Below are 25,526 nucleotides of genomic sequence, written 5' to 3'. Positions count from 1 at the left end.
TGCCCCAGACTTGCTAGGTATTGGGCAGCCTTCTTCGAGGCAATATCCAAAGTGTTGGGGGTGAGGGTGGATACGTGCCCGAAAGTGGTGGTCTTCGGTTATCAGACCAGCCAAATGTCTTCAAGGGGAGGAGGGCAAACGTCCTTGCCTTTGCCTCCCTGATGGCCCTGCTAGGCTGGCAGTCAGCAGCACCACCCTTGCAGACTGGCTGTCCGACCTACTGGGATTTCTATCAAATTCGCTATCTGGGTGTTGGAAGATGGCTTCTTCAGAACATGGGAGCCATTCACCCAACTGTTCCGGGACTTGTTTGTGGCCAATGAACAAGCAGATAAATAATCAAGTAGCCAAGAGCCAGGGGAAAGTAGCCAAAACATGAAAAAAGAGAAGGAATGGGGGAAAGACCCGGGGGGGGGATGCGGGGGGGGGGGGGGGGAGGGCGGGGAGGGGGGCTGGGGGGACAGTGCAAGAGGGGGTAGCTAAGCACAATAGAAAAGAAAGGAGAGTGTGGGTGGAGCTGGGCTGTCTGCTTTACTTTCATATTTGAGCAGGCTGCTACAGAGTGAGTTTTTAGTTTTGTTTTCAGAGAGAAGAGCTGCAGTGAAAACCAGCAGATGTGCATGGATCTCTCTACAAGCTAAAGAATGTTCATTTGGGTGATTTCAAAGGGATAACTGCTCTCATTAGAGAATTTCAACTTGATCTCTGTGCTAAAAGGGTCTTTTGTCTTGTGGATGTTGTTTGGGAATTTATCAAGGGTTATCTGTCGAGTACTGTATTCTTTGGGAATTTATTGGTGGTGATAGCTGTTAAGATATTTACTGTGGGTTCATAAAGTGTTAATTGGTTTCATGAATAAACTTTGTTTTAATTTAAAAGTACTGTAACACTCTGTTGAATAACACCTGAAAGACAGGCCCATGTGCTCCCATAACCACAATAAATTCAAAGGTAAGGGTCAGGTGAACTCCATGATACACTTTGGGATTCTCTAAACCTTAACAACACTTCTCCAGTTTTTACTTTCCCACCCCTTGGTTTTTATTTATGTGATTTTTCTAATTATATAGCGTTGTTTTTATCTTGTTTATATTATCTTCTCTTTTTTTCTCTCCTTGTGTACACCTGTAAATATACTATGTGCGAAAACCCAATAAAAAATTAATTAAATGCGAAACATCTTACAGCGAGTTGTTTGAGAATATCTAGCAGGTGTTCATAATTCACCAGTGGCATTTATATGAGGCCCAAGGTACAATATTAGGAGGCCATTCCGCCCTTTGAGTCTGCACTGACTCTAGGCCCGCTCCCTTGCTCTATCTCTGAGGCCCCATAACCCCACCTAACCTGCACATCTTTGGACACTAAGGAGAAATTTTGCATGGCCAATCCTCCTAACATGCACTTCTTTGGACTGTGGGTGGAAACCGGGGGACCTGGAGGAAACCCACACAGACACAAGGAGAAAGTGCAAACTCAGACAGTCACCCAAGACTGGAATTGAACCTGGGTCCCTGGTGCTATGAGGCAGCAGTGCTAACCATGGTGCCACCATGTTGGATAATTCCTTGGAATGTCTGTGACTGTCAATAAGCCTTTATTTAATAGAGTTGTAGATTTGATTCATCGAATGGGCCTTAAATGTATGCATCATCACAAAACGTGAAGTATATTTCAAATTTTATTTATGGTTAAAATAAAAATGTTTTTGTGTACTGAAACCAGAGCATGTGTTTTTAATTTTGCCTACTGCTTATTTATGTCTCCGTTCAATCTCTGGATTAAGAAAGTTACATAACATATCATCCGAAGCAGTAAAACCTCACTCCTCATTGAGTTTTCTAAAGTATTTTGATGTTTAATTCAGTCGTTATTTTATTGTTGTTACTTTTCTTAAATTCTCTAATTTTTTCAGGTACATATGTGGAACTTATTTTCATCTTCAAATATTTGGAGATTGATACATTTGCGGCAGTTATTAAAGTTGCAGTGTCACAGCACATACTACACTCCCAAAGCACACAAACAAGGAAGAATCAGTTCCTACTTAAATGAATGTTTACTATGAGAGCCTAAGTATATTTATGTGAAGATCCACATGGAGATGAAGATGTATATTGTTTTTCCTTAGGCTTGATTTATCCCATGCATATTGCATGCAGCAGAGTGACCAACTCGATAAGAAGGAGGAAGAGTTACAGAGATTGCAGAATGAGTACATGGAAGGGAACAAGGAAATCAATCAAGTATGCCAGTAGCATTGTGCCTGCTGTAGAATAAGTTTAGAACATTATTAGATGTTACCTTATTCATTCTGACATATCACAGCCATGAAATGTTACAATTTTGTACTATCTTTACTCATCACACATACTTGATCGCTGTCAGTTATTTTTAGGGTGAATCTCAGATGACTCTATATGTCAAAAATGGAAACTGCAAAATCATGTATTGTGGCTAATTTCTCCCAGCACTAGTATGTATTAATAATCGGGATGATCCAACAACTATAAATCAAATGTGACTACATTCTTAGAGGCTTTCTGAAATAAATGATAGTTTTAATGGAAAAATTATTGCTTTCGACATTCATTTGCCTATCCTGCAATGTTACTGATTGCTATAATACATTGTTTTATCCCATATAAAGGCTCAGATTGTATCACGTTTTAACTTTTAAAATGCAGACAGGGCAAACATGGAAGACAGGAAATAACCAGTTGGTCCATTGGGCATACTCTACACTGTTGTGGCATAACTTTTGCATAGAATCACAAATCAATTGGCTACCACGCTACACTTCACTTGGACCCTTTTTATGGCATTGGACAGGGAAAACCTTTATTCCTCTTCTGGGTGTTAAAACAAAGATTCAAGTGAGAAAACACAATGTTCTAATGAACCTTCGAATTACAATTTCATATCCCAGTAATTGTAACATCTGCGCTGTCATTATATTCCATCAGAAGAGCAATAAAATTAAAGCTACTTGAATTCTTTGGCTATAAATTGTAAAATCAGATAACCATGACATGATCAGAAAAATATTTTAAATATTTATTTTGTTTTCTGTTTTATTGCAGTTGAGGGACCATCTGTGTCAGAAGGAGCTGTTGCATAGCTCTGAGATGATGGGAATTAGAACAAAGGTCTCCAACCTAACTACAGAGCTCGATCAGAAAGAAATCACCATAGCAACTGCCACAGAGAAAACTGCTAATCTGGAAAAGCAACTCAAAACCGAGCTGGAAAAAAGAGAACAAATATTGGCTGAATATTGGGTGTGTGAAACTACATTCACTAGTATCGGAATGGACAATTTAACAACTAAACTTTAAACTCAATTCCTTATAGATCATATGAAGAGTATCTGAGAACTATTTTGGTGAACTTTGTGGTGTTCTTTGTGTTGCTAATCCTAGGATGGTTGGTGTAGTGTTCACAAAGACCACAACTTTTATATTGAACAAAGCTCTAGATTTATTTACACTACTTAATTGGATTTGACGCTTACTCCTATATAATAAACAGTTGATAATAAATGTACAATCTACACTTATCTACTACTAATCTTTACACTAATACAATGGGCGGGATTCTGCGGGAATTGGCGGGGCGGGCAACTCCAGCGGGAAGGAGTGGCGTGAACCACTCCGGTGTTGGGCTGCCCCAAAGTTGCGGAATCCTCCGCACCTTCAGGGGCTAGGCCGGCGGCAGAGTGGTTTGCGCCGCGCCGGCCGGCGGGGAAGGGGCTTGGTGCCATGCCAACCGGCACCAAAGGGCCTCCGCCCGGCGGCGCGAGTTGGCACAGGTACGGGAGTGCCAGCGTGTGCTGGCATCATCCCAGCACATGCGCAGGGGGAATCTTCTCCACGTCGGCCATCGCGGAGAACCACAGCGGCTGACGCGGAAGAATAGAGTGCTCCCACGGCACAGGCCCGTCCGCAGATCAGTGGGCCCCGATCGCGGGCCAGGCCACCGTGGGGGCACCTCCCGGGGCCAGAACCCCCCCGAGGACCCCGGAGGCCGCCCGCGCCGCCAGGTCCCGCCGGTAAGGACCTACTCTAATTTACGCCGGCGGGACTGGCAAAAAAAGGGGCGGCCACTTGGCCCATCGCGGGGCAGAGAATCGCTGGGGGGGCCGCTGCCAACAGCCGCCGACCGGTGCGGCGCGATTCCCACCGGCTGCCGAATTCTCCGGCGTCGATTCACGCCGCCCCCCGGCGATTCTCCGATCCGGCGGCGGGTCAGAGAATCCCGGCCAAGAACTATGACTTGCTGTCACTCACACTTTCTTTCCTACAGTCTGTCTTCTAGCTTCCTCCTCAACTTCTCATCCACAAGGCTTAGCGTCGATGCCTTATATAGTTCTACATCTAGCTCCCTCTCGTGGTTGATTTGGACATACAGTTCTTTACATTTATGATAATGTCACAAACTCGGTGTATTTTTCTGTAACTAAATTAGCTTTTGAAATGCGCTGTGCTTAATGAGATGGTGGGCATTCTATTTTCTATGAGATTATGTATCTCCACAGTTTATAAACACAGTTTAAAAAAGACGTGCTTTTGTATTATCATAGAATAGTTGCTGTACAGAAGGAAGCAATTCAGCCTGTTGTATCCATGCCAGCTCTCTGGAAGGGTAACTCATCTTGTGCCACACTGCCTATTCCCTGCAAACTTTTTTGCTGCCAGAATTATTTTCTAATCCTAAATTTTGCTGCATCTTTGAGGCCATGAATTAACATAATCTGTATTGCTTGCTGCTTTTGTAAATTTCTCTCTTTTAATTTCCTTTAGCAATGCCATAATGACAAGAAAAATTAAGATTAAAATAATTTGAAGTAGGTAGTGTAGAGCGATGGAATAAAAAAAGTCTAGCTGTCCAGTCTCTACATCAAATGCTCTGTCAAAAAGGAAATATTACTGTGATAGAGAATATTTACATTTTAATATTTCTCTCTCCCAGCTTCAGAGAAATACTCTTTCAAATTTCTTCTACCTGTAGTGCTCTAAATAACAGGATTAATGGCTCTGAAGAATAAGAGAGAGCAGCTAAACTTATGCTGTAGCAGATCTATCAGCAAACAGATGTTAATATGAATTTGCATCATCGCTTGAATTTTGGGTGCTGATGTGAAGGTGTTATTCATTTTAAAATTCAATATTTCTTGCATATTTTTATTTGGCTGCTTGAAACAAATGTTTGGCAGACATCCATCACTTTTGATGTTGGATGATGTTATATTAATATGGGAGTATAAGGTGATAAAATATATTTTGAGGGAGATTTCCACGTGCACTTTGTCTGAGAATGCTGATGCTGACACAAGTGCTCTGAAATGTGAAAATTACCCATTGTTCATTTCAATAAACACAATTCTAAGAATTCTTAAATTAAATTGTTGTACTTTCAAGATCTTATACTTTTATCTGAACTCACAGGTGGCCATGGACCAGCTTGGACCTCTTGAATTGGAGAACAAACAGTTGAAGAAAATGTTGCAAATATTGGAGGGTAAAAGAGCTATGGTAAGTAGAAATGAAATGTGGAAAATATGATGACAATATTGTCGAGTACAAAGATTTTTCTTAAAGAAAAAGCAAATAGCAATAGAATCTACTTGGCTGTGAGAATAAAATCAAATCCATTCTTTTGTGTATTTAAATTTTATTTCTTGCTCCTCCTCTTTGGATTCTGTGCAGCATTTTTCTGCCGAAGTGGTCGATAAGTACATATAAATGCTGATGGGGGTCTGCCTGTTGGAGCTGAGAAAGGGGTATATGGCTGATTAGGCATTCAACGTTTCAATTCACCTTGTGGTAAAGCACCAGGCACACATTCTGTAACCTGCCATGACAGTACAGGTTAAATTAGTAAGTTATCAGCCATAAGCATACATTCTGTCATTGCGTTTTATCTTTTAATACTATATTGGCTAAAATTGGAACACAGCCCTGTTACTCAATATTGGTAACTTTGATAAACTGTGTGCCTTTGCTTCAGCACCTTCCCTCTCTCCCCTTGATATGTTCTCTCCCTCCTTGTGAGTTGCAGGCCAAAGGACTTTAACCTGCCCAGAGATGCCGTATTACTTACTTTGGCTGACATCCAGTCTCTGGGGCATCATGATATTTTCTCCAATTAGAAGCCGTACCAAAAATAAAGCAAAAAAAATAGCATGAAAGACTTAGACCAGGTTGTGGGGAGGGATGGGCTGATATATGGTTGGGATTCAAACCGCCTGTGCAAAAAATTGTTTTCCTCCAGTGTTTATATCCTCTCTTCTCTCCTTTCCACTTTGTTTAGGGCCTGTGCAAAGCAACACTCCCTAAATGCTTGCTAGACTTTGGCTGCACATTAATTTTGGGCTTGGCCACTTCCAAAGACCACTGAATTCCAACACTTGAGCTGAAGAAGAAGCACCTAATGCTAAAAATTAATTTTCACCACTTCCGGTGGCGCCCATGGAGTGAGTAGTCGCATATTTGGTAGCTCCCGCTCGTAGTGAACCTTTTGGACCTTTTTCCCCAATTTTCGGTGGATCTGATTGATAAAACAGGAAACTGGTGAAGTAGAGGAGAAGGATTCCCCACCAATGTATGGATTCGTAGACCTGAAGTGATCTGAAAAGGAGAGAATGTTGGTCGAAAACGGGAATGGAATCTGCGGCACAGGAGAATTTGGCGGAGAGTCAGGGACCGAAACTGCCGGCCTAGTGGTCAACGGAGAAGCTGGTGATCTTCCTCCACGAGAAATTTGCTCAGCAAAGAATGTAATATCTGGATCCAATTAAGACGGGGATTGACTGCGTGGAGCAGATATTGGAAGCCGAGGGTCAGGCGATCCAGAAGGTGGAAGAGGCGGTGGCTGAGCACGATGACCAGCTAGCCGCGATGGTGGTGGAGATGAGGCTGACGAAAGACCACCAGAAAGAGGCTGCAAGAGGAAATGGAGCATCTGGAGAACAGATCGTGTAGGCAGAACCTGAAGATCGTTGGCCAGCCAGAGAACAGCGAGGGATCGGATGCAGGTGCATATGTAGCACGTATGTTCAAGAAGCTACTGGGGGAAGGTGCGTTTTCTCGGGTTTTGGAAGTGGACAGGGCTCACAGGGCGCTTATGAATAAGCCGCTGAGGAATGAGCCGCTGAGGGCGATCACTGGTTCCTGGACAAGGAACAGATCTTGAGCTGGGGCAGGCAGACGAGGAGCTGATCGTGGGAAGGTAATGAGCTGCGTATCTACCAGACTTGGGTGCGGAACTGGCCAAAGGAAGGGCGGGTTTTAACAAAGTCAAATCGGCCCTCTTTAAGAAGTTTGGTGTGCTGTATCCAGCTCATGTGTGGATCACTTATGAGGGCCAGGAGCTTTACTTTGGTTTGCCAGATGAGGCAATCAACTTTGTAAAGGACAGGGGACTGGCAGCTGATGGAGGAAATTGAACTTGGGGCGAGTAGCTGTGTTTTTGATCTGCTGCTAAATTTCTTTTTTTTCTTCTGGTTTTGTATGTATTGTTTTGCACTAAGTTTGGGGCCGTTGCTCAGTTTTGTATGCGGGTTAACTTTGTTCTTAATGGAGGATGGTGGGTGGAATTTTCTTCTTTGTGTTTGTTGGGGATTTTAATGTTTGCATATGTATGTTCGAGCTGGAGGGGCGGGATTATTGCGACGGTAGGATGCTTGGCTCCATGGGTGGGGGCAACCAGGCTAGCTGGGTGGGCTAGCTCAGGGAAGCGCAGTGTGTGTGGGGGGGGGGGGGGGGGGGTAGGTGGGGGGGGGGGGAGGAGATTAGCTTGTTGAGGGGGGTTGGGATTGTTATTTTGTTATGGGGGGGAGGGGGAAGGAGGGGGTTTGGATCTGCTGGCAGGGGAGGGACTGGCACTTGGAGACAGACTGGGGGGGTCGATCACGGTGGGCGCCCGAGGACGGGCCTGGAGTGGCACGGGACGCCGGCTGGAGGCTGACCTAAGAAGGGTGATGGCTGATCGGCAGGGGGGTGGGCGGGGTGCCCTCCGACCAGGCTGATCACATGGAACGTGAGAGGGTTGAATTGGCCGGTCAAGAGGGCTCATGTGTTCGTGCATCAGAAGAGTTTAAAGGGGAATGTGGCAATGTTACAGGGTGGTGGATCAGACTAGGCTGAGGAAGGGGTAGGTTGGGCAGGTATTTCATTTGGGGCTAGACTCTAAAACTAGGCGGGTAGCGATTTTGATTAATAAGCGGGTGTCATTTGAGGTAGGGAGCATTGTTGTGGACTCGGGGGGTAGGTACGTTATAGTGGGTGGGAAACTGGAGGGGATGGCGGTGGTATTGGTGAATATCTATGCACCAAACTGGGATGACGCGGAGTTTATGAGGTGGGTGTTGGGGAAAATCCTGGACCTGGACTCGCATAGGCTGATCATGGGGGGGCAACTTTAATACGGTTATGGATCTGAGGTTGGATCGGTGGAGTTCGAAGCCAGGGAGGGTGCCAGCTGCGGCGAAGGAACTAAAGGGGTTAATGGAACAGGTGGGAGGGGTAGATCCGTGGCGGTTTCGACAGCCAAGAGCAAAGGAATTTTCTTTTTTCTCCGATGTGCACAAAGTGTACTCCCGGTTCAATTTTTTTTGTTTTCGATAGAGCTTTCCTGGTGGGTGTGGTAGATGTCGAGTATTCGGCGATTGTTATTTCGGACCATGCCCCACACTGGGTGGAATTACGGGTGAGCAGGGAGGGGGGCCAGCGCCCGCACTGGAGAATGGATGTAGAATTGTTAGCGGATGAGGAGGTGTGTGTGGGGGTGAGGGAGGTTATCTGGAATTATGTGGCGAGAAATGACACGGGGAGATTTCAGCAGCAATGGTATGGGAGGCACTGAAGGCAGTACTGAGGGGGGAGTTTATTTTGATACGGGCTTATAGGGAGAAGGTGGAGCGGGTAGAGATGGTTAGGGAGATTCTCCAATTGGACGGAAGGTACACGGAATCCCCGGAGGCGGGGTTGTTGAAGGAGCGGCAGAGGCTGCAGATGGAGTTTGGTCTGATATCCACAGGGAAGGTGGTGGGGCAGTTGAGGAAGGCGAGAGGGGCGGTGAATAAATATGGGGAGAAGGCCAGTAGGATGTTAGCACGCCAGCTCAGGAAATGGGAGGCGGCCAGCGAGATAGGAAGAGTGAAGGATAGAGGAGGGAACACGATCTTGGACCCAGCGGGGGTGAACGGGGTGTTCAAGGAATTTTACAGTTGGCTTTATGAGTCGGAGCCCCCAGCTGGGGTGGATGGGATGAGGCAATTCTTGGAGGGTTTGGAGTTTCCAAAGGTGGAGGAAGCATTGGTGGAGAGGCTGGGAGCCCCGATCAGGATTGTTGAGGTTGTAGAGGGATTGGAGGCCATGCAGTCGGGCAAGGTCCCGGAGCCAGACGGATACCCAGTCGAATTTCATAAGAGATTTTCTGGGGTGCGGGATCCGTTGCTGGTGAAGGCATTTAATGAGGCTGGAGAGCCCCAACAATGTCACAGGCTTCGATCTCATTGATTCTGAAGCGGGCGAAGGACTCAGAACAATGCGGGTCATATAGGCCAATCTCCCTACTAAGTGTAAACGCCAAATTACTGGCCAAGATTTTGGCCTCGAGGATAGAGGATTGTGTTCTGGGGGTGATAGGGGAGGCTCAGATGGGATTCGTCAAAGGAAGGCAGTTAACGGCCTAAGTTAGAAGGCTCTTGAATGTCATCATGATGCCCTCTGAGGGGAGGGAGGTGGAGGTGGTGGTCGCTATGGATGCGGAGAAGGCCTTCAACCGGGTGTGTGGAGGTATTTGTGGGAGGTCCTGGGCCGGTTTGGGTTTGGGCAGGGCTTTGTACACTGGGTCCAGTTGTTGTACCAAGCGTCGGTGTAGAGTGTGCAGGCGAACCAAGTGAGCTTGGACTATTTTAGACTGAGCCGGGGGACAAGGCAGGCATGTCCACTCTCCCCAGTGTTGTTTGCCTTGGCTATAGAGCCATTGGTGATGGCGCTGAGAGCATTAAAGGGCTGGAAGGGGCTAGTCCGGGGGCGGGGGGGGGTTGAGGCAGAGCACAGGGGGCGAGATTCTCCCCCCGCCGGGTCGGAGAATTGCCGGGGGCTTGCGTGAATCCCGCCCCCGCCGGTTGCCGAATTCTCCACCACCGGATATTCGGTGGGGGCGGGAATCTGCGCCGCACCGGTTGGCGGGGCCCCCCCCCCGCGATTCTCCGGCCCAGATGGGCCGAAGTCCCGCCGCTAAAATGCCTGTCCCGCCGGCGTAGATTAAACCACATACCTTACCAGCGGGACAAGGCGGCGCGGGCGGGCTCCGGGGTCCTGGGGGGGGGGCGCGGGGCGACCTGGCCCCGGGGTGTGCCCTCACGGTGGCCTGGCCCGCGATCGGGGCCCACCGACCCACGGGCGGGCCTGTGCCGTGGGGGCACTCTTTCCCTTCCGCCTTCGCCACGGTCTCCACCATGGCGGAGGCGGAAGAAACTCCCTCCACTGCGCATGCATGGGAATGCCATCAGCGGCCGCTGACGCTCCCTTTGGGGCGGCGCGATGCCCGACTGATTTGCGCCGTTTTGGGCGCCAGTTGGCGGACATCGCGCCGTTTCCGGAGAACTTCGCCCAGGGTCTTGTTGTATGCGGACGACCTACTCCTGTATATTTCTGACTCATTAGGGGGGATGGGAGAGATTATGCGGATCATAGGGAAATTTGGCCGGTTCTTGGGGTATAAATTGAACATGGGTAAGAGTGAGGTTTTTGTGATCCAGGCGAGGGGGAAGGAGAGGAGGTTGGGGGAGTTACTGTTTAAAGTGGTGGGAGGGAGTTTTCGATACTTGGGAATTCAGGTGGCGCAGGGATGGGAGAAGTTACATCAATTAAATCTGGCCCGGTTTGTTGATTAAATGAAGGCGGACTTTCGGAGGTGGGACATGTTCCCGTAGTCACTGGCAGGGAGGGTACAGATGGTAAAGATGACGGTTCTCCTGAAATTTTTGTTTGTTTTTCAGTGTCTCCCTATTTTTATCCCAAAGGCCTTTTTTAAGCGGGTCAATGCAGTGATCTCTGGGTTTGTGTGGGTGGGTAAAACCCTGCGAGTAAGGAAAGTGCTGCTGGAGCGGGGCCGAGGGTGAGATGGTTGGCCCCTACCGAACTTTCGGAACTATTATTGGGTGGCAAATGTAGCCACGATCAGGAAGTGACTCGTGGGGGAGGGGTCGGTGTGGGAGCAGGTAGAGGCGGCCTCATGTAAGAGCACAAGTTTGGGGACATTGTTAATGGTTCCTCTGCCGTTTTCGCTGGACCGATACTCCACAAGCCCGGTAGTGGTGGCGGCTCTGAGAGTTTGGGGACAGTGGCGGAAGCATATGGGAGTGGAGGGAGCATCGGTGTGGGCTCCAATTTGTGGTAATCACCGGTTTGTCCTGGGGAGGTTGAATGAGGGGTTTCGGAGTTGACAGAGAGCAGGGATTGAGAGGCTGGGGGATCTATTTGTTGATGGGAGCTTACCCTGTTTGGAGGATCTGGAAGAGGAGTTTGAATTGCCGGGAGGGAATGGATTTTGTTATCTGCAGGTGAGGGATTTTCTGCGAAGGCAGGTTCCGACCTTTCCGCTTCTACCGCCACAGGGAATACAGGACAAGGTAGTCTCTGGAACGGGAGTGGCGGAAGGGAAGGTCTCGGATATTTATAAAGAGCTCATAGAGTGGGAGGGAACCAAGACAGGGGAGGTAAAGCGTAAATGTGAAGATGAGTTGGGAAAGGAGTTCGAGGCGGGTCTGTGGGAGGATCCTCTGAGCAGAATCAACACATCCTCATCATGTGCCAGGCTCAGCCTGATACAATTCAAGGTGGTTCACCGGGCACAAATGACGGTGGCCCAGATGAGCAGTGTTTTGGGGGTGGAGGACAGGTGTGTGAGGTGTGCAGGTGGGCCCGCAAGCCATGTCCACATGTTTTGGGCATGTCCAAAGCTTTGGGGATTCTGGCAGGGATTTGCGGATGTCATGTCCACGGTGCTAAAATCGAAGGTGGCACCGAGTCCAGAGGTGGCGATTTTTGGAGTATCGGAAGACCCAGGAGTCCAGGGGCGAGAGAGGCTGACGTTTTGGCCTTTGACTCCTTGGTAGCCCGGAGACCGATCTTATTAGCGTGGAGGGACTAGGAGCCCTCAAAATCGGGGTGTATGTGTTAGCGACATGGCTGGGTTTCTCAGGCTTGAGAAAATTAAGTTCGCCCTGAGAGGATCAGTGTTGGGGTTCGTTCGGAGGTGGCAGCCTGTTAGCAGTTTCAATAATTGGCGGTGGGGGGGGGGGGGCGTTATGGAGTAAGGGGGGCGGGGGAGTTAGGTTAGTTTGGTTTAGCTTAGGCGGGAACAATGAGATATTGTTATGGGTGTTATGCACTGAATTATGTTTTCATTTGTATTTGTATCTTTAGTTATAAAACCATAAATGCCTTAATAAAATGTTTGTTCAAAAAAAAGGCAGTCTGGCCTTCAAAAAGGAAAGATGCACTGTATTATAAGAGGCTGCTGCTAAGAACCATTGTTGCAATTGTAACCTAAGATAATGGAATACCAGAGCAGAGAAAGGACTCCAGGACCACCAATGTGCTGATGACAGTGGTAGAGATAGACAAGAGAACTACCATGGTTCTGAGGTGGCCAGGGAGACCTTCAAGGATCACCATCAGAGGGGATTAGGAGCAGGTGGCCAGTGAGGTCAATTTGCAACATCTGACCAAGAGGATCTAACAGCAGTGCCAAACAGGGTTTAACAACCTTGCATGTGTGATCAAGTGCATGAATGCATCTTGACATAACATCTCCTATCTACTGCTCCATTAACCTCTCATGGGATCTCAGGACTCATACCTAGCATCCAAATATCCCATGTGACCCTCAAACACCTAATAATCACACCCATTTCTCGCCGTCATATCCATCCATCTAGTCTGTGGAAGTTGTATCATCCAAACACAGAGCTATGTAATAACATGGCATTCTTAGCTATCTCTTGCACGACAAAATGACACTATAGAAGGGGCAGACTAGAACCAGTTGGTGACAATGTGTCCTGCATCTCCTGATTCCTACAGAAGGGACAACATTATGCAATACAGAACCAGCAGTGACAGAGTCTGTGATATCCGGGCTCTGAATTATCAGACCTTTAAGGATAGAAGTATGTCCCTACCTTATGACCCTCCTCAGCTGCCATCTCACCCTCATCCTGCTATCTTGCATGATGAGAAAGCCATATATCGCTGTCAACATGGGATTTGTGCTTTCCACCCCACCCCAACATTCCTCACCCCAACATCCCCGATTCTAATTTCTTGTTTTCAAAGAGACAAGAACTACTTCCTCCCATTGCAACCCAGAAGAGGGAGAAAGAGAAACAACTCAGCATAGAAGAAGAGGCCCCTTGACTTGATCTGACATTTAAAACTATCAGTTCATATACTGGCACTGCATGCGTCAAAACACCATTCAGGAGAGTGGCTGCAATCGCGTTAAGGGTGCAAGGACGTTTTTTGTGCCAACTTTATGGAGGGCAATATTGTGAATGAATACAGCTGCAGAGGCCTCAGATCAGGACCTTTAATGGGCAGAATGCAGGAGAACACTGATGAGTATGCACACCAATGTGCCAGTTGCATTAGTTGGCCTGTTAGACAGGCCAGTGATTGTCATGGAATATGAAGGAGTCTGGCTTCAGCTTGGCAGAGGGCAATGCCATGCATGTTGAAGTGGCTTGGAGCACCACTAAGGTCAAAGACCCTTCTGGATTTGGACCAGCAAACATCAGGTCAAAGTGACCTTGAAGACGGAGAGCAAGGGAACCATCCTCTTAGATCGGTGTGGGGACGGATGGAGGAGGCTTCGTGTAAAGGGACCAGTCTGAGGGTGCTTTTGTTGGCACCTCTTCCATTCTCACCGGGCAGGTATTCCACGGGCCCAGTGGTGGTTTGGCGTTGAGCAGTCATTTTCAAAGTTAGTCTCGAGACCTGCGGGTGGGTCACGGGCGGGTGTCGGGAGGGTCGCGCGGGCATGTGTCAATGCGTATTCGATCGCGGGAATTAATGCCCAATGGCCTCAGCCGGCTTTTAAAAATGCCAGCGGTGACCTGCTTATAAAAATGACAGCAGCGAGTGGCTTTCAGAATGCCGGCCGTGTAGCGCATGCATGCCCGCTCATCAGTGTGTGGGCCCGGAGTCCAGGGGGAAAGACCGCCTCCTCCTGATGTCAGTACGCTTTTTTAAAAATTCGAAACAGTCTCCGTGCCTGAAGCGACAGCAGAGGGCAGATCACGCGCCCCAAACACTGACATCCCGTGCTCTGGGCGCGATTGCGATTCCTCCATTTTGTTAGCAGCAAGCAAGCAACAGGATTGATCATTTAAAATGGATCATTTTGTAATAAGGAAAAGAGGGCAAGAGACACAAACAGGCCAGGATCTCACAACTAAACCTGCTGGAGAGAGTGGCTCAGGAGAATCCACAGCAGGACAAAGCAGTGCTGGTGTGAGCTCCAGAGACTCTGGTGAACAGCCAGAAGAAACTGAAATCAGGCACAATGCAATGTAAAGATAATGTTTTAAGGTATTGCTTTATTAATTGTGCCAATGCAAATCAGGTTGCAAAGTCATGTGTGTTATATCCAGAAGTACTGGCAAATGAAAGTTTAAAACCCTCATACCTTCAAAGACACTTGAAGACAAAGCATGGGGAGTTTGAGTACAAACCTCTTGATTTTTTTTAATGGATGCAGCGAGAACTTAAATCGTCAGCTGAAATCCTCAGCAGAAATGTTACATTGAATGACAAAGTACAATTAGCCTCTTACGTGGTAGCTTACCATGAAGCTAAAGAGAAAATGCCCCACATTATAGTAGAGAGATTAATTCTCCCTGCAGCAATAGACATAGTTTGTACGGCCCTGGATGAGAGGTTGTCATTTGAGAGTACCTTTAAGAAATGGGTGTTTATTACTGCAGTGCTGTCAGAAAGTGGGCGGAGCTGGGCTGTCTGTCAGCATTTTACTTTCGCTTTAGGCTTTTTGCTGCAGGGTGGGTTTGGTTTCATTTTAGTTTTGGAGAAGCTGCAATCTCTGCAACCATATGAATGTCCATTTGTTGATTTCAACGCGGTAACTGTTCTCAGTAGTGAAGTTAAACCTGAGGTGCTTCTGTTAATGGTTTTGTTTTAAGTCTTATGGATGTTAAAAGGAAAGCTTAAAGGATTACTTAGTGTTGTAGTCTTTGGGGGTTGTATTTGAATTAATGGTTGTTAAGATGTTCACTGTATGTTTTAAAAAGGTTAACTTGAGTTCATAGAATAAACATTGTTTTGCTTTAAAAAATACTTTTCGATTTCTGCTGTACCACACCTGTAGAGTGGGCCGTGTGCTCCCCATACCACAATCTATTAAAAGTTGTGGGTCAGGTGAACTCCATGATACACTTTGGGGTTCTCTAAACCCTGGCCCATAACAAGGTTTACTGAAAAAGTGAAATGTATCCCAGTTAGTGATAACACAGTGGCTCACCGAATTTGGGATTTGCTGAGAATTTGGAAGCCCAGCTTATTTCTCGTTTTAAATCAGCACAAGAGTTCTCAATACAACTGGATGAAAATACAGATGTTTCAGATTGTGCAACCTTGCTAGTTTACATGAGGTATGTTTGGCACAATGAATTTGTTGAGAATTTGCTGTGCTACCTGACATTACCAATACATACGACTGGCACATTGATTTTTGAAGCATTGAATAGTTATATGGTTGGAAAGTGCAGGCTTGACTGGGTTCATTGCAGAGGAATCACAAGCGATGGAGCAGCCAACATTTCTGGGGAAAACAGCGGAGATATAATAAGGATTAAGGAGGCAGCTGGTCAGGACATTGTTTGTAATCATTGTTTTATTCACTGTGAGGCATTGGCATTGAAAGGAATTCCATCTGATCTTGAAGTGGTGTTGAAAGGAATTGTGAATTTTGTGTGTTTCATTAAACGCTCTGCATTCGATATGGGGGCCGAGCACACACATCTATTGTTCTACACAGAAGAACTTTGGCTGTCTAGGGGTCTGGTGCTAGTCAGAATTTACAAACTGATGTATCAAATCCATGCATTCCTCCTCGAGAAATTGCCTCCTCTGGCTGATTCATTTGATGATAAAACTTGGATGTTAACTAGGTCTTACCTTGCAGACATCTTTTCAATTCTAAATGAATTGAACCTCAAATTGCAAGGGAAGGATGCTGATTGATTTTGCCACTGTAAAGAAATCAAAACTTTCCAAAAGTCATTGAAAGTTTTGCAATTGCAAGTGCAAAGCCAAAATTACTACATGTTTCCCACACTGCTTCGACACATTGAAGAAAATAGCGTTAGTAAGGGAACTGTCAATGGACTGGTAAGACGTATTCAGTTGCATCTGGCTACGCTGGTCAACAGTTTTGTCGCTACTTTCCAGAGGAGATGTTTCAGATCTTGAGAGAGAACAGGTGGGTGAAAAATCCCTTTGAGTTTGAGACCCCAAAATCAATTATTAACTTGCAGCTGACTCCAAATGAAGAAACTGAACTTCTGCATCTCAGCTATGGCAGCACATTAAAACAGGCCACAAGTCCATGAGGCTGTCAGCATTCTGGAGTAGAGACTCTGAGGAGTAACGAGAGCTGAGTAAAACAACCATGTTGTTGCGTTTGCCCTTCACAATGGCCTGCATGTGCGAGGTTGGATTTTCATCCTCACAAAGATGAAAACAGCACAAAGTAACAGGTTGAACTCTGCACTCGACATGCATATCGATTTCTCCTCCTGTGAACCTGATTAGAGTGAGATCGTGAAGACCAAACAGACTCATCTCGTGCATTAAAGGTAAGATAATATGGTGGGTCACGAAGGTCAGCCGATATGGGTCTCAAATGTCATCCAGCGTGGGTCCTGAAGAATGGGCGGTTGGTAAAAATAGGTCCCGGGCAAAGATTTTGAACAACACTGTCGTTGAGGATGTGGGATCAGCATTGTAAGATGGAAGGCCTGTCCCTGTGGGTGCTGATTTTTGGCAACCACAGGTTTGTTCTGACTGGGATGGATGTGAGGTTTCGGTGGTGGGGGCAGTTGAGGATAGAGTATTTTCAGGACCTGTTTGTGCGGTTAAGTTTGCAGAATTGGAGGCGCTTGAGGAGGTGTACTTGTTGCTGAAGGGGACTGGGTTCAGGTACCTGCAGGCGAGGGACATCTTGAGGAAAGAGTTGGGTTAATTCCCGCAGCTGCCGCCTCCAGCCCTACAGGACAAGCTTCTGTCCGCGGATGTGAAAGCCGAGAGCAAGGAGTCAGACATATATGGAGAGCTGATGGAGAGGGAGAGTGCTCCAGTGGCGGAGGTCCGGTGGAAGGAGTTGGGAGAGGCGATGCAAGCCGGAGTGTGGAGGGAGGTGCTGCGGAGGATAAACACGTCTTCGTCATGTGCAAGACTGAGTCTCATACAGTTTAAAGTGTTGCATCGGGCTCATATGACGGGGTCTAGGATGAGTCAATGTTTTCCAGGGGTGGAAGATAACTGTGGGCTGTGTGCAGGGAGCTCGGCGAACCATGTGCATATGTTTTGGGGATGTCCAAAGTTAGATTGGCTTTGGAATGAGTTTGCAAACATAATGTCGAAAATCTGAAGTGGAGGTGGCGCCGAGCCCGTGGGTGGCATTATTTGGAGTGTCGGAGGATCTGGGAGTGCAGATGGTGAAAGAGGCTGGACGTGGAGCTGCTGAAAGCAGCGATGTGTGTTAGCAACTTGGCAGAGTTTCTCTGCCTAGAAAAAAATCAAGTTCGCCATAAGGGGGAGGAGGATAAGTTCTCTTGTGGAAGCTGTACATTGACTTCTTTAAGGGATGTTAACACGTCGGGTGGGGCAGGTTCTTTGTGTTTTGTTTGGGCTTTGTGGGCAAGCTGGGTGTAAAAGGTGATGGTTGAAGAGGTGGTACGGGGGAATAGTGGTAATTGTGCATGTTATTGTTATTGTTTGCTTGTTTCAGTTCTGAATATATTTGAAAATACCTCCAATAAAATATTTTTTAAAAATATACAAATCTGCTCCTGTTGCAGTCGATGGGTGTCAATGTTAAGGAAGACCTCCAAGAGGTGAAGAACCAGCAGGACTCACTGTTAGCTGAGCAACCTCAAGGACCACCTTCCAATCCAGAGTCTGCTCCATGGGGCAGGATGGGACTTGCTCACATTTCTTCTTCCGACAGAGGCACAGAGAGCTCTGTGATTAGCAGCCTGAGGAAGAGGACTGCTCATTAACTTTGTCACAGCCTGACATACTAAGGATCAGCAAACCATTTTATACCAGGCTCTGTGACTTAAAGACTGCAAAGAGCACGGCCCACAGTCCTCTATCATGGGTACCTTAGTTGATAGCATGGGTGAAAGATGGACAAACCACGAACTCTGGATGAGCTGGCAAAAGCTGTTAGGTCCTTCGAAATGAGTATGATTCCTGGAAGCGACGTTTTACCAGGCAACGGTATGTTTCTGGCTGGCAGCATGTTAGAATCCATGAGGAAAGGCATCATTAACCTTATCTACAAATGGAAGGAGAAGAAGACGAAATTCAGAAATTGGCAGCTCCTTTCAATACGTTATATAAATTTTCTCCAAGGTTATTGCTAATCAGGTCAAGCCTGCCATGGAGTTGGTGAACCACAATGATCAGACCTGCACTATAGCTGCCAGGAAGATCTCGTAGCCTTGTGCTATTCAGGGATTTGATCAACCTAGTGCAGAATAAGATCTTGGGCACCTGTCTCATCACCTTGGACCAGGAATTGTCCTTTGGCAGAATATCACACACCTACGTGATGAATGTGCTCTCCAAAATGGGGTTTGGGGAGGGAATCCACAAATGGATCTCGGCTGCTCTACACAAACTGCACATAATGCACTTTCGGTCAGTGGGTGGTAATTGGAAAAGCTGCAATCAAATCTGGAGTTAAGCAGGGATGCCCTCTCTTCTCTTTCATTTTCATGTGCTGTATCAAAACTTTTTGCCAAGCCCAACAGGAAGGATAAAGGCACAAACGAATGACATTCCAGACAGACTAAAATCTCTTCATGCATGGACAACCCCACTGTCTTCTGCTCAGATCCACTGTCAATTGATAGATGAGTATCTGCAACCAGTTTGAACTGGCATCTAGAGCTTAACTAAACCATGATACATGTAAGGCCATGTTCTTCAGAAATCCTTTTCCCCTTCATCATCAGGCCTGTCTACAGGGACACAATGTACAAATCTCTAGACAAAAGAGGAAAAAACCTGCTCAATGAAGTCCTCATTTTGATGGCCACCTTTGTGTGCGGCTGCATCAAGCTCTTCTTGGTGGGCAACACAGTAGCACAGTGATTAGCACAGTTGCTTCACAGCTCCAGGATCCCAGGTTCGATTCCCAGCTTGGGTCACTGTCTGTGAGGAGTCTGCACGTTCTCCCTGTGTCTGCGTGGGTTTCCTCCGGGTGCTCCGGTTTCTTCCCACAGTCCAAAGATGTGCAGGTTAGGTGGATTGGCCATGCTAAATTACCCTCAGTGTCCAAATAAACCAAGGTTAAGTGGAGTTACTGTGTTATGGGGATAGGGTGGAGGCATGGACTAGAGTAGGGTTCTCTTTCCAAGGGCCGGTGCAGACTTGATGGGCTGAATGGCCTCCTTCAGCAATGTAAATTTTATGATTCTATGCATCAAGCTCTGCGTTGACTCACAGGATGTAAACACCAAGTGTCACCATGTGCTGAGATTCCATCTGTCCCCAATGTTGCAAAAGATAGATCTGGCCGCATTCTGTAGAATGCTTCAATCATTTGAACAATGTCACACCATCTGTCCCTCTTGGAAAAGTTTGCGCAGAAAAGAACCTTTGGCCACAAGCCCATCAAACACTTGCCCACAAATAATATCCTTGAGGCCTTGCAGAAAATAGAGAATGGTTCCCTGAGCAGACTATCATCATTGCCAGAAAGTTCACATAAGCACCAAGACGTAACTTGACTAGTGTGTGAAGGGTTCTCCCCGTCAGATCCTCCTAGGGGGAGTTTCACTGCCCTTCCATGTTTCTCTCAAAGGGGCTGTAGTGATGAAGAAACCATTGTCCACCTCCTTCTGGAATGTGTCTTTGCAAAGAAGGTCTGGAAAAAGATAGTGGGCTGGATTCTCCGTCGGTGGAATCCTCTGCTTCGCCGGCAACGCACTCACACCTGTGGATTTCCTGACGGCATGGGGATGCCCACAATGGGAAACCCGGCTGCCAGGATGGAGGATCCCACTGCCGGCGGGGGTGCGCCGCACCAGGAAATGGGTACGACGGGACGGAGAATCCCACCCCGTGTTTTTTGTCAAGGTTTACCTTGAGTAGCTCCATAAACTCTGAACTATCTGCCCGATAGGCTTTTCCAAGGACATAAATCGAGATAAACAGGCTCTTTGGCCTGCATGAGACTTACTGCTCTTCCAATGCAAAGAGCTGTCGATGACTAATTGTTGCAAACTGGCACATTCCAAAGTCCAGGACTACATGCTGAGAGATGCTGTAAAACTTAGGGTAGCTGCTGCAAAGACTCATTTGGGAAAGTCCATTGACTAGGGCCCTCCCACCATAGTGTGTATAAATCCTTGGGATGTATGTCTGACATGAAATGAATATTGTAAATATGACCTGCAACCTCCTGGGGAGATGGTGGCATCCTGGCATTGTCACTGGACTAATAAACCAGAGACCCAGAGTAATGCACTGGGGACCCAGGTACAAATCCTGCTACTGCAGATGGTAAAATTTGAATTCAATAAAAGTTTGGAATTAAAACATCTAAGAATGGCCATGAAACCATTGTCAATTGTCGTAAAAAAACATCTGATTCACTAATGTCCTTTAGGAAAGGAAATCCATCGTCCTTACCTGGTCTGGCCGACATGTAACTCAAGACCCACAGCAATGTGGTATCATAGGATAATAGAATTTACAGTGCAGAAGGAGGCCATTTGGCCCATTGAGTCTGCACTGGCTCTTAGGAAAGAGCACCCCACTTAAGCCCATGCCTCCAACCTCTCCCCACAACCCAGCAACCGCACCAAACCTTTTTTGGACACTAAGGATAATTTATCATCGCCAATCCACCTAACCTGCAAATCGTTGGACTGTGGGAGGAAACCGGAGCACCCGGAGGAAACCCACGCACACACGGGGAGAACTTGCAGACTCCACACAGACAGTGGCCCAAGAAGGGAATCGAACCTGGGACCCTGGAGTGTGAAGCAATTGTGCTAACCACTGTGCTACCGTGCTGGTAGACTCTTAACTACCCCCTCAAGGGCAATTAGAGATGGACGATAAATGCTCACACATCCTGCGATGCCCATGTCCCATGAACGAATAAAAACAAAAATAATGATAAATGTGGTGAGGTACCTCAGAGTGCCACATACGATTTGATTGCCAGGCTGGCATTGCCTGAGCATGACCCAGGGAATGACCCTAGTGGGAGCCCTAAGGGCTCAAAATCTCTTCCTTTGCAATAACATTCAAAAGTACCTCTAAAGTTGGGTGACTGCCTTACTAGGACATGAACCATCTTTTGTGAGTGGCATGCAAGTTCATTGTCGCATCATATCCATAAAAATAATTGGGTAGTAGACTTTGCATTTTAAAAAGGGAGCAACATGGAATAATGGACTCTGTGCTCTCTCAAATTAGTAACTGGAAAGTTAAGTGACTTCTGCTTGTGGTTCCCAGAGAGACGGAGACAAAATGTCCGAGAAGTTACTAAAAAATGCAAATAAATTTCCAGGTGAATATTGACTGCCACTCACCATTTCAGTGGAAGGGATTTAAAAGACTGTGGGGCGTAACATCGGAGCTATGGAGTGTAGTGTTGGAGATGTGCTGTGGAATCCCCTTCAAACATTGCCACTTAAGATTTGCAATTTTCCGGAATTGCCGTCTTCCCCTGCGTAATTGCACTGCACTGGGAATCATCCAAAATATGTGATTTCAATGTGACTGGGTGACACCAATAATTGCCCAGAAAACATTAGAAGAATAAAAACCTCTTCTAACTTCTGGGTAATGATTGCACAGAATCACAACATCACAACACCCCCCCCCCCCCCCCATCCACAAACCATCAGGGGACAGGGCTGCATGGTAGCACAGTGGTTGGCACTGTTGCTTCACTGTGCCAGGGACCTGGGTTCGATTCTCGGCCTTTGTCACTGTGCGGAATCTGCAAGTTCTCCTAATGTCTGCGTGGGTTTCCTCCGGGTGCTCTGGTTTCCTCCCACAGTACAAAGATATGCAGATTAGGTGGATTGGCCATGCTAAATTGCCCCGTAGTGTCAAAAAAAGGGAGGTGGGGTTACTGGGTTTCGGGTATAGGGTGGAAGTGTGGGCTTAGGGCTCTATCAGGGGCCGGTGTAGACTCGATGGGTGAAATGGCATCCTTCTGCACTGTAAATTCTATCTAAGAAGTCTTACAACACCAGGTTAAAGTCCAACAGGCTTCTTCAGGTGAATGAAGAGGTAAGTTCCAGAAACATATATATATAGACAAAGTCAAAGATGCAAGACGATACTTTGAATGCGAGTATTTGCAGGGAATTAAGTCTTTATGCAGAACACGAGAGAGGGGTATGTTGCTAACTTTCTCCTTGGTTCAGTTGCTCTGTTTTATTACCTTTGCTCTCGAGTCGCCAGGTATCTTTATGATACCGCCACGAGGTTCAAGTCCGAGTAATGATCAATAACCCAATACACCGATCAGTAAGATTCAAATCAAAGCACATTTATTATACACAGTAATCGCTACTCATGCACAAATTCTATGTCTAAGCTACTTCTATAACTCACAGGCCTATACTTAACTTCGGACTGGCCCACCAGGTCAGGGGAACAAATGGCCTTTCGTTCAGGTTCTGAGTCTGCGGGATTCGAAGTTGGTACGGATTGGTAGCTAGGAGCGCCTATCTCGTAGCGAGCGGTGAATTAAGACTTACTTCGTTCGGTGGTCACTGCACCGGTCACGGTCAATGTTGGTTCGTGTTGCTGGGTGACCCGGGCAGGACGAAGAGTTGAAGAGAGCGATTTGAACTTGGGGCTTAACTCTTAGAGTCCCCAGGGGCTTCCCGCCTTTCGGGGCGGACCCTGTACCTGGTCCCAAGTGATTGGACTTTGTCCCAATCGCTTGGTTCGATTTCTCCAATACTGGAGCGGTTCCCTGATCGATGGGCGGTCTTGAGGTGCCCGTTCACCTCCTTTGTGTTGGCTCCTGCTGGCGCTGGGGAGTCTGGCTTTGCTTTGTGTGTCCCAAATGTTACTTATTGTTCCCGGGGATTGCTCATCAGTATGCAGATGGCTGCTACATTGTTATGGTGATGATCGCTGGTATCGATGTTGTCTGGCCTTTTGCAGGGTTTTAATACACAGTAAACCTGCACCTGCCGGTTTCTGTCTTGTTGGCTGACTTTCCCATCAGCCTTTGCCGTTCGCCATTTTAAATCGGGAGTTGGCCAATTTAGGTGGCTACGCTTCCTCCTTGGGATCCTAACGCGAAGCGTGAAGGATCACATAACTACGTTGCTTTCCATTCCCTGACCTGGTGAGCACTTCCTTCATGGCCTCTACACTGACCATAACTATGCAAATACATTTTTAACTGACAATTCTAAGGGGCACTATGTCAAACAGGGACATGCATTACAAAACAAAAAAAATGGGAACCTCTAACTATTCTTAATACACTACACTCACTTAAACCTTTCATCACTCTAACTTCCTCTACCACACAAACAAAATCATAGCAGTTTATACACACGTTTCCTGGCTTGGCAGTCAAGCTCAGGATCATACAATTGCTCATGAACAATTCTGAACATTTCTTTATTTACAACAAAAACGCAAACGAATGCTCTTTATTATATATCGCGGGGGTCGGGGGTCTGGTCGTATCCGAAAATAGGGGATCTGATCCTATATACCGGGGTGCGAGCGCGGTAGGCTCTCCTTCTCCATTTTCTTCGACGCATAGTCTGCACGGTGCAGCAGAGTATCGCCAATACCAACAAGGATTCTATCATGTAGGACAGGGAATACCAGGTTATGAACCTGTCACACCAAGATGGTGCGGTGTCGCTGGTGACTGGGCTCTGGGTACTGTGGGGAAGTGAAACATTAACAGCTGGGGGGCTTGAGGTCATGGGGTTCGTGTTCGCGCACAACCAAATGTCCATTGTGATGATGAACCAAGCGAAGGAAATCCTCATGGCTGTTCGTCTTTCACTTCTCTTCTCTTCTCTTCTCTTCTCCGGTCCTGGAGCTTCTGGAGTTCTGTGGAATCAAGCATAGTGTCTGTAACTATCTTGGTTTAACATCTCGTATGATAGCCTGTCTGTCCTTTAGTGCCAATTACTCCCTTTATAATTGGTCACTATGTGTGACTCCCTTTTTTTTATTTATTTTTTCCAAAAACCGTATTTTAGGACAAGACACACTTTCAGATAATGAACCAGTGCGAGCCATCTCGCAGACTGTGCGGTTTACCATCCAAATGTTTCAGGGTGTAAATAGCATGTGGTTGGCAACCTAAGGGTTACCTGAAACAAAACAAAACTTTTTGAACTGCCGGTTTCTGTCTTGTTGGCTGACTTTCCCATCAGCATTTGCCGTTCGCCATTTTAAATCGGGAGTTGGCCAATTTAGGTGGCTACAGGTAATCCCAGGTTAAAGAGTTGTGAATTGTCTCAAGCCAGGACAGTTGGTAGGATTTCACAAGCCCAAGCCAGATGGTCGGGGGTGAATGTAATACGGCATGAATCCAAGGTCCCGTTTGAGGCCGTACCCATGTGTGCGGAACTTGGCTATAAGTTTCTGCTCGGCGAGTCTGCATTGTCGTGCGTCCTGAAAGCCGCCTTGGAGAACGCTTACCCGAAAATCAGACGCTGAATGCCCTTGACTGCTGAAGTGTTCCCCGACTGGAAGGGAACATTCCTGTCTGGTGATTGTCGCACGATGTCCGTTCATCCGTTGTCGCAGCTCTGCATGGTCTCGCCAATGTACCACACTTCAGGACATCCTTTCCTGCAGCGTAAGAGGTAGACAACGTTGGACGAGTCGCACGAGTATGTACCGCGTACCTGGTGGGTGGTGTTCTCACATGTAATGGTGGTACTCATGTCGATGATCTGGCACGTCTTGCAGAGATTGCCATGGCAGGGTTGTGTGGTGTCGTGGTTTGCTGCAAACAATGGCTTGTTTGAAGTTGCGCGGTTGTTTGAAGGCAAGTAGTGGGGGTGTGGGGATGACCTTGGCAAGATGTTTGTCTTCATCGATGACGTGTTGAAGGCTGCAAAGAAAATGTTGTAGTTTCTCCGCTCCAGGGAAGTACTGGATGACGACGGGTACTCTGTCGATTGTGTCCCGTGTTTGTCTTCTGAGCAGGTTGGTGCGGTGTTTTGCTGTGACACGTTGGAACTG

At 47.0% G+C, this 25,526-nt stretch overlaps 2 protein-coding genes across 2 annotated transcripts in view; both read left to right on the top strand.

Moving 5' to 3' along the window:
• LOC140391316 (deuterosome assembly protein 1-like) overlaps positions 1–2,258 on the top strand; it is a 150,481-nt gene extending 148,223 nt beyond the window's left edge. Inside the window, exon 7 of the mRNA XM_072475908.1 lies at positions 2,132–2,258. Within this exon, the coding sequence (XP_072332009.1) occupies positions 2,132–2,258 (127 nt within the window). The remainder of the gene's footprint in view (positions 1–2,131) is intronic.
• Positions 2,259–3,089: 831 nt separating this feature from the next.
• The window catches only part of LOC140391417 (centrosomal protein of 63 kDa-like), a 112,832-nt gene continuing 90,395 nt past the window's right edge, over positions 3,090–25,526 (top strand). Inside the window, exons 1-2 of the mRNA XM_072475950.1 lie at positions 3,090–3,281; positions 5,448–5,534. Of these exons, the coding sequence (XP_072332051.1) occupies positions 3,129–3,281; positions 5,448–5,534 (240 nt within the window). The 5' untranslated portion in view covers positions 3,090–3,128. The remainder of the gene's footprint in view (positions 3,282–5,447; positions 5,535–25,526) is intronic.

The sequence above is a fragment of the Scyliorhinus torazame genome, chromosome 15, assembly GCF_047496885.1.
Source record: "Scyliorhinus torazame isolate Kashiwa2021f chromosome 15, sScyTor2.1, whole genome shotgun sequence".
NCBI classification, from domain to species: Eukaryota; Metazoa; Chordata; class Chondrichthyes; order Carcharhiniformes; family Scyliorhinidae; genus Scyliorhinus; species Scyliorhinus torazame.
This window is presented reverse-complemented; position numbering and strand designations above follow the sequence as displayed.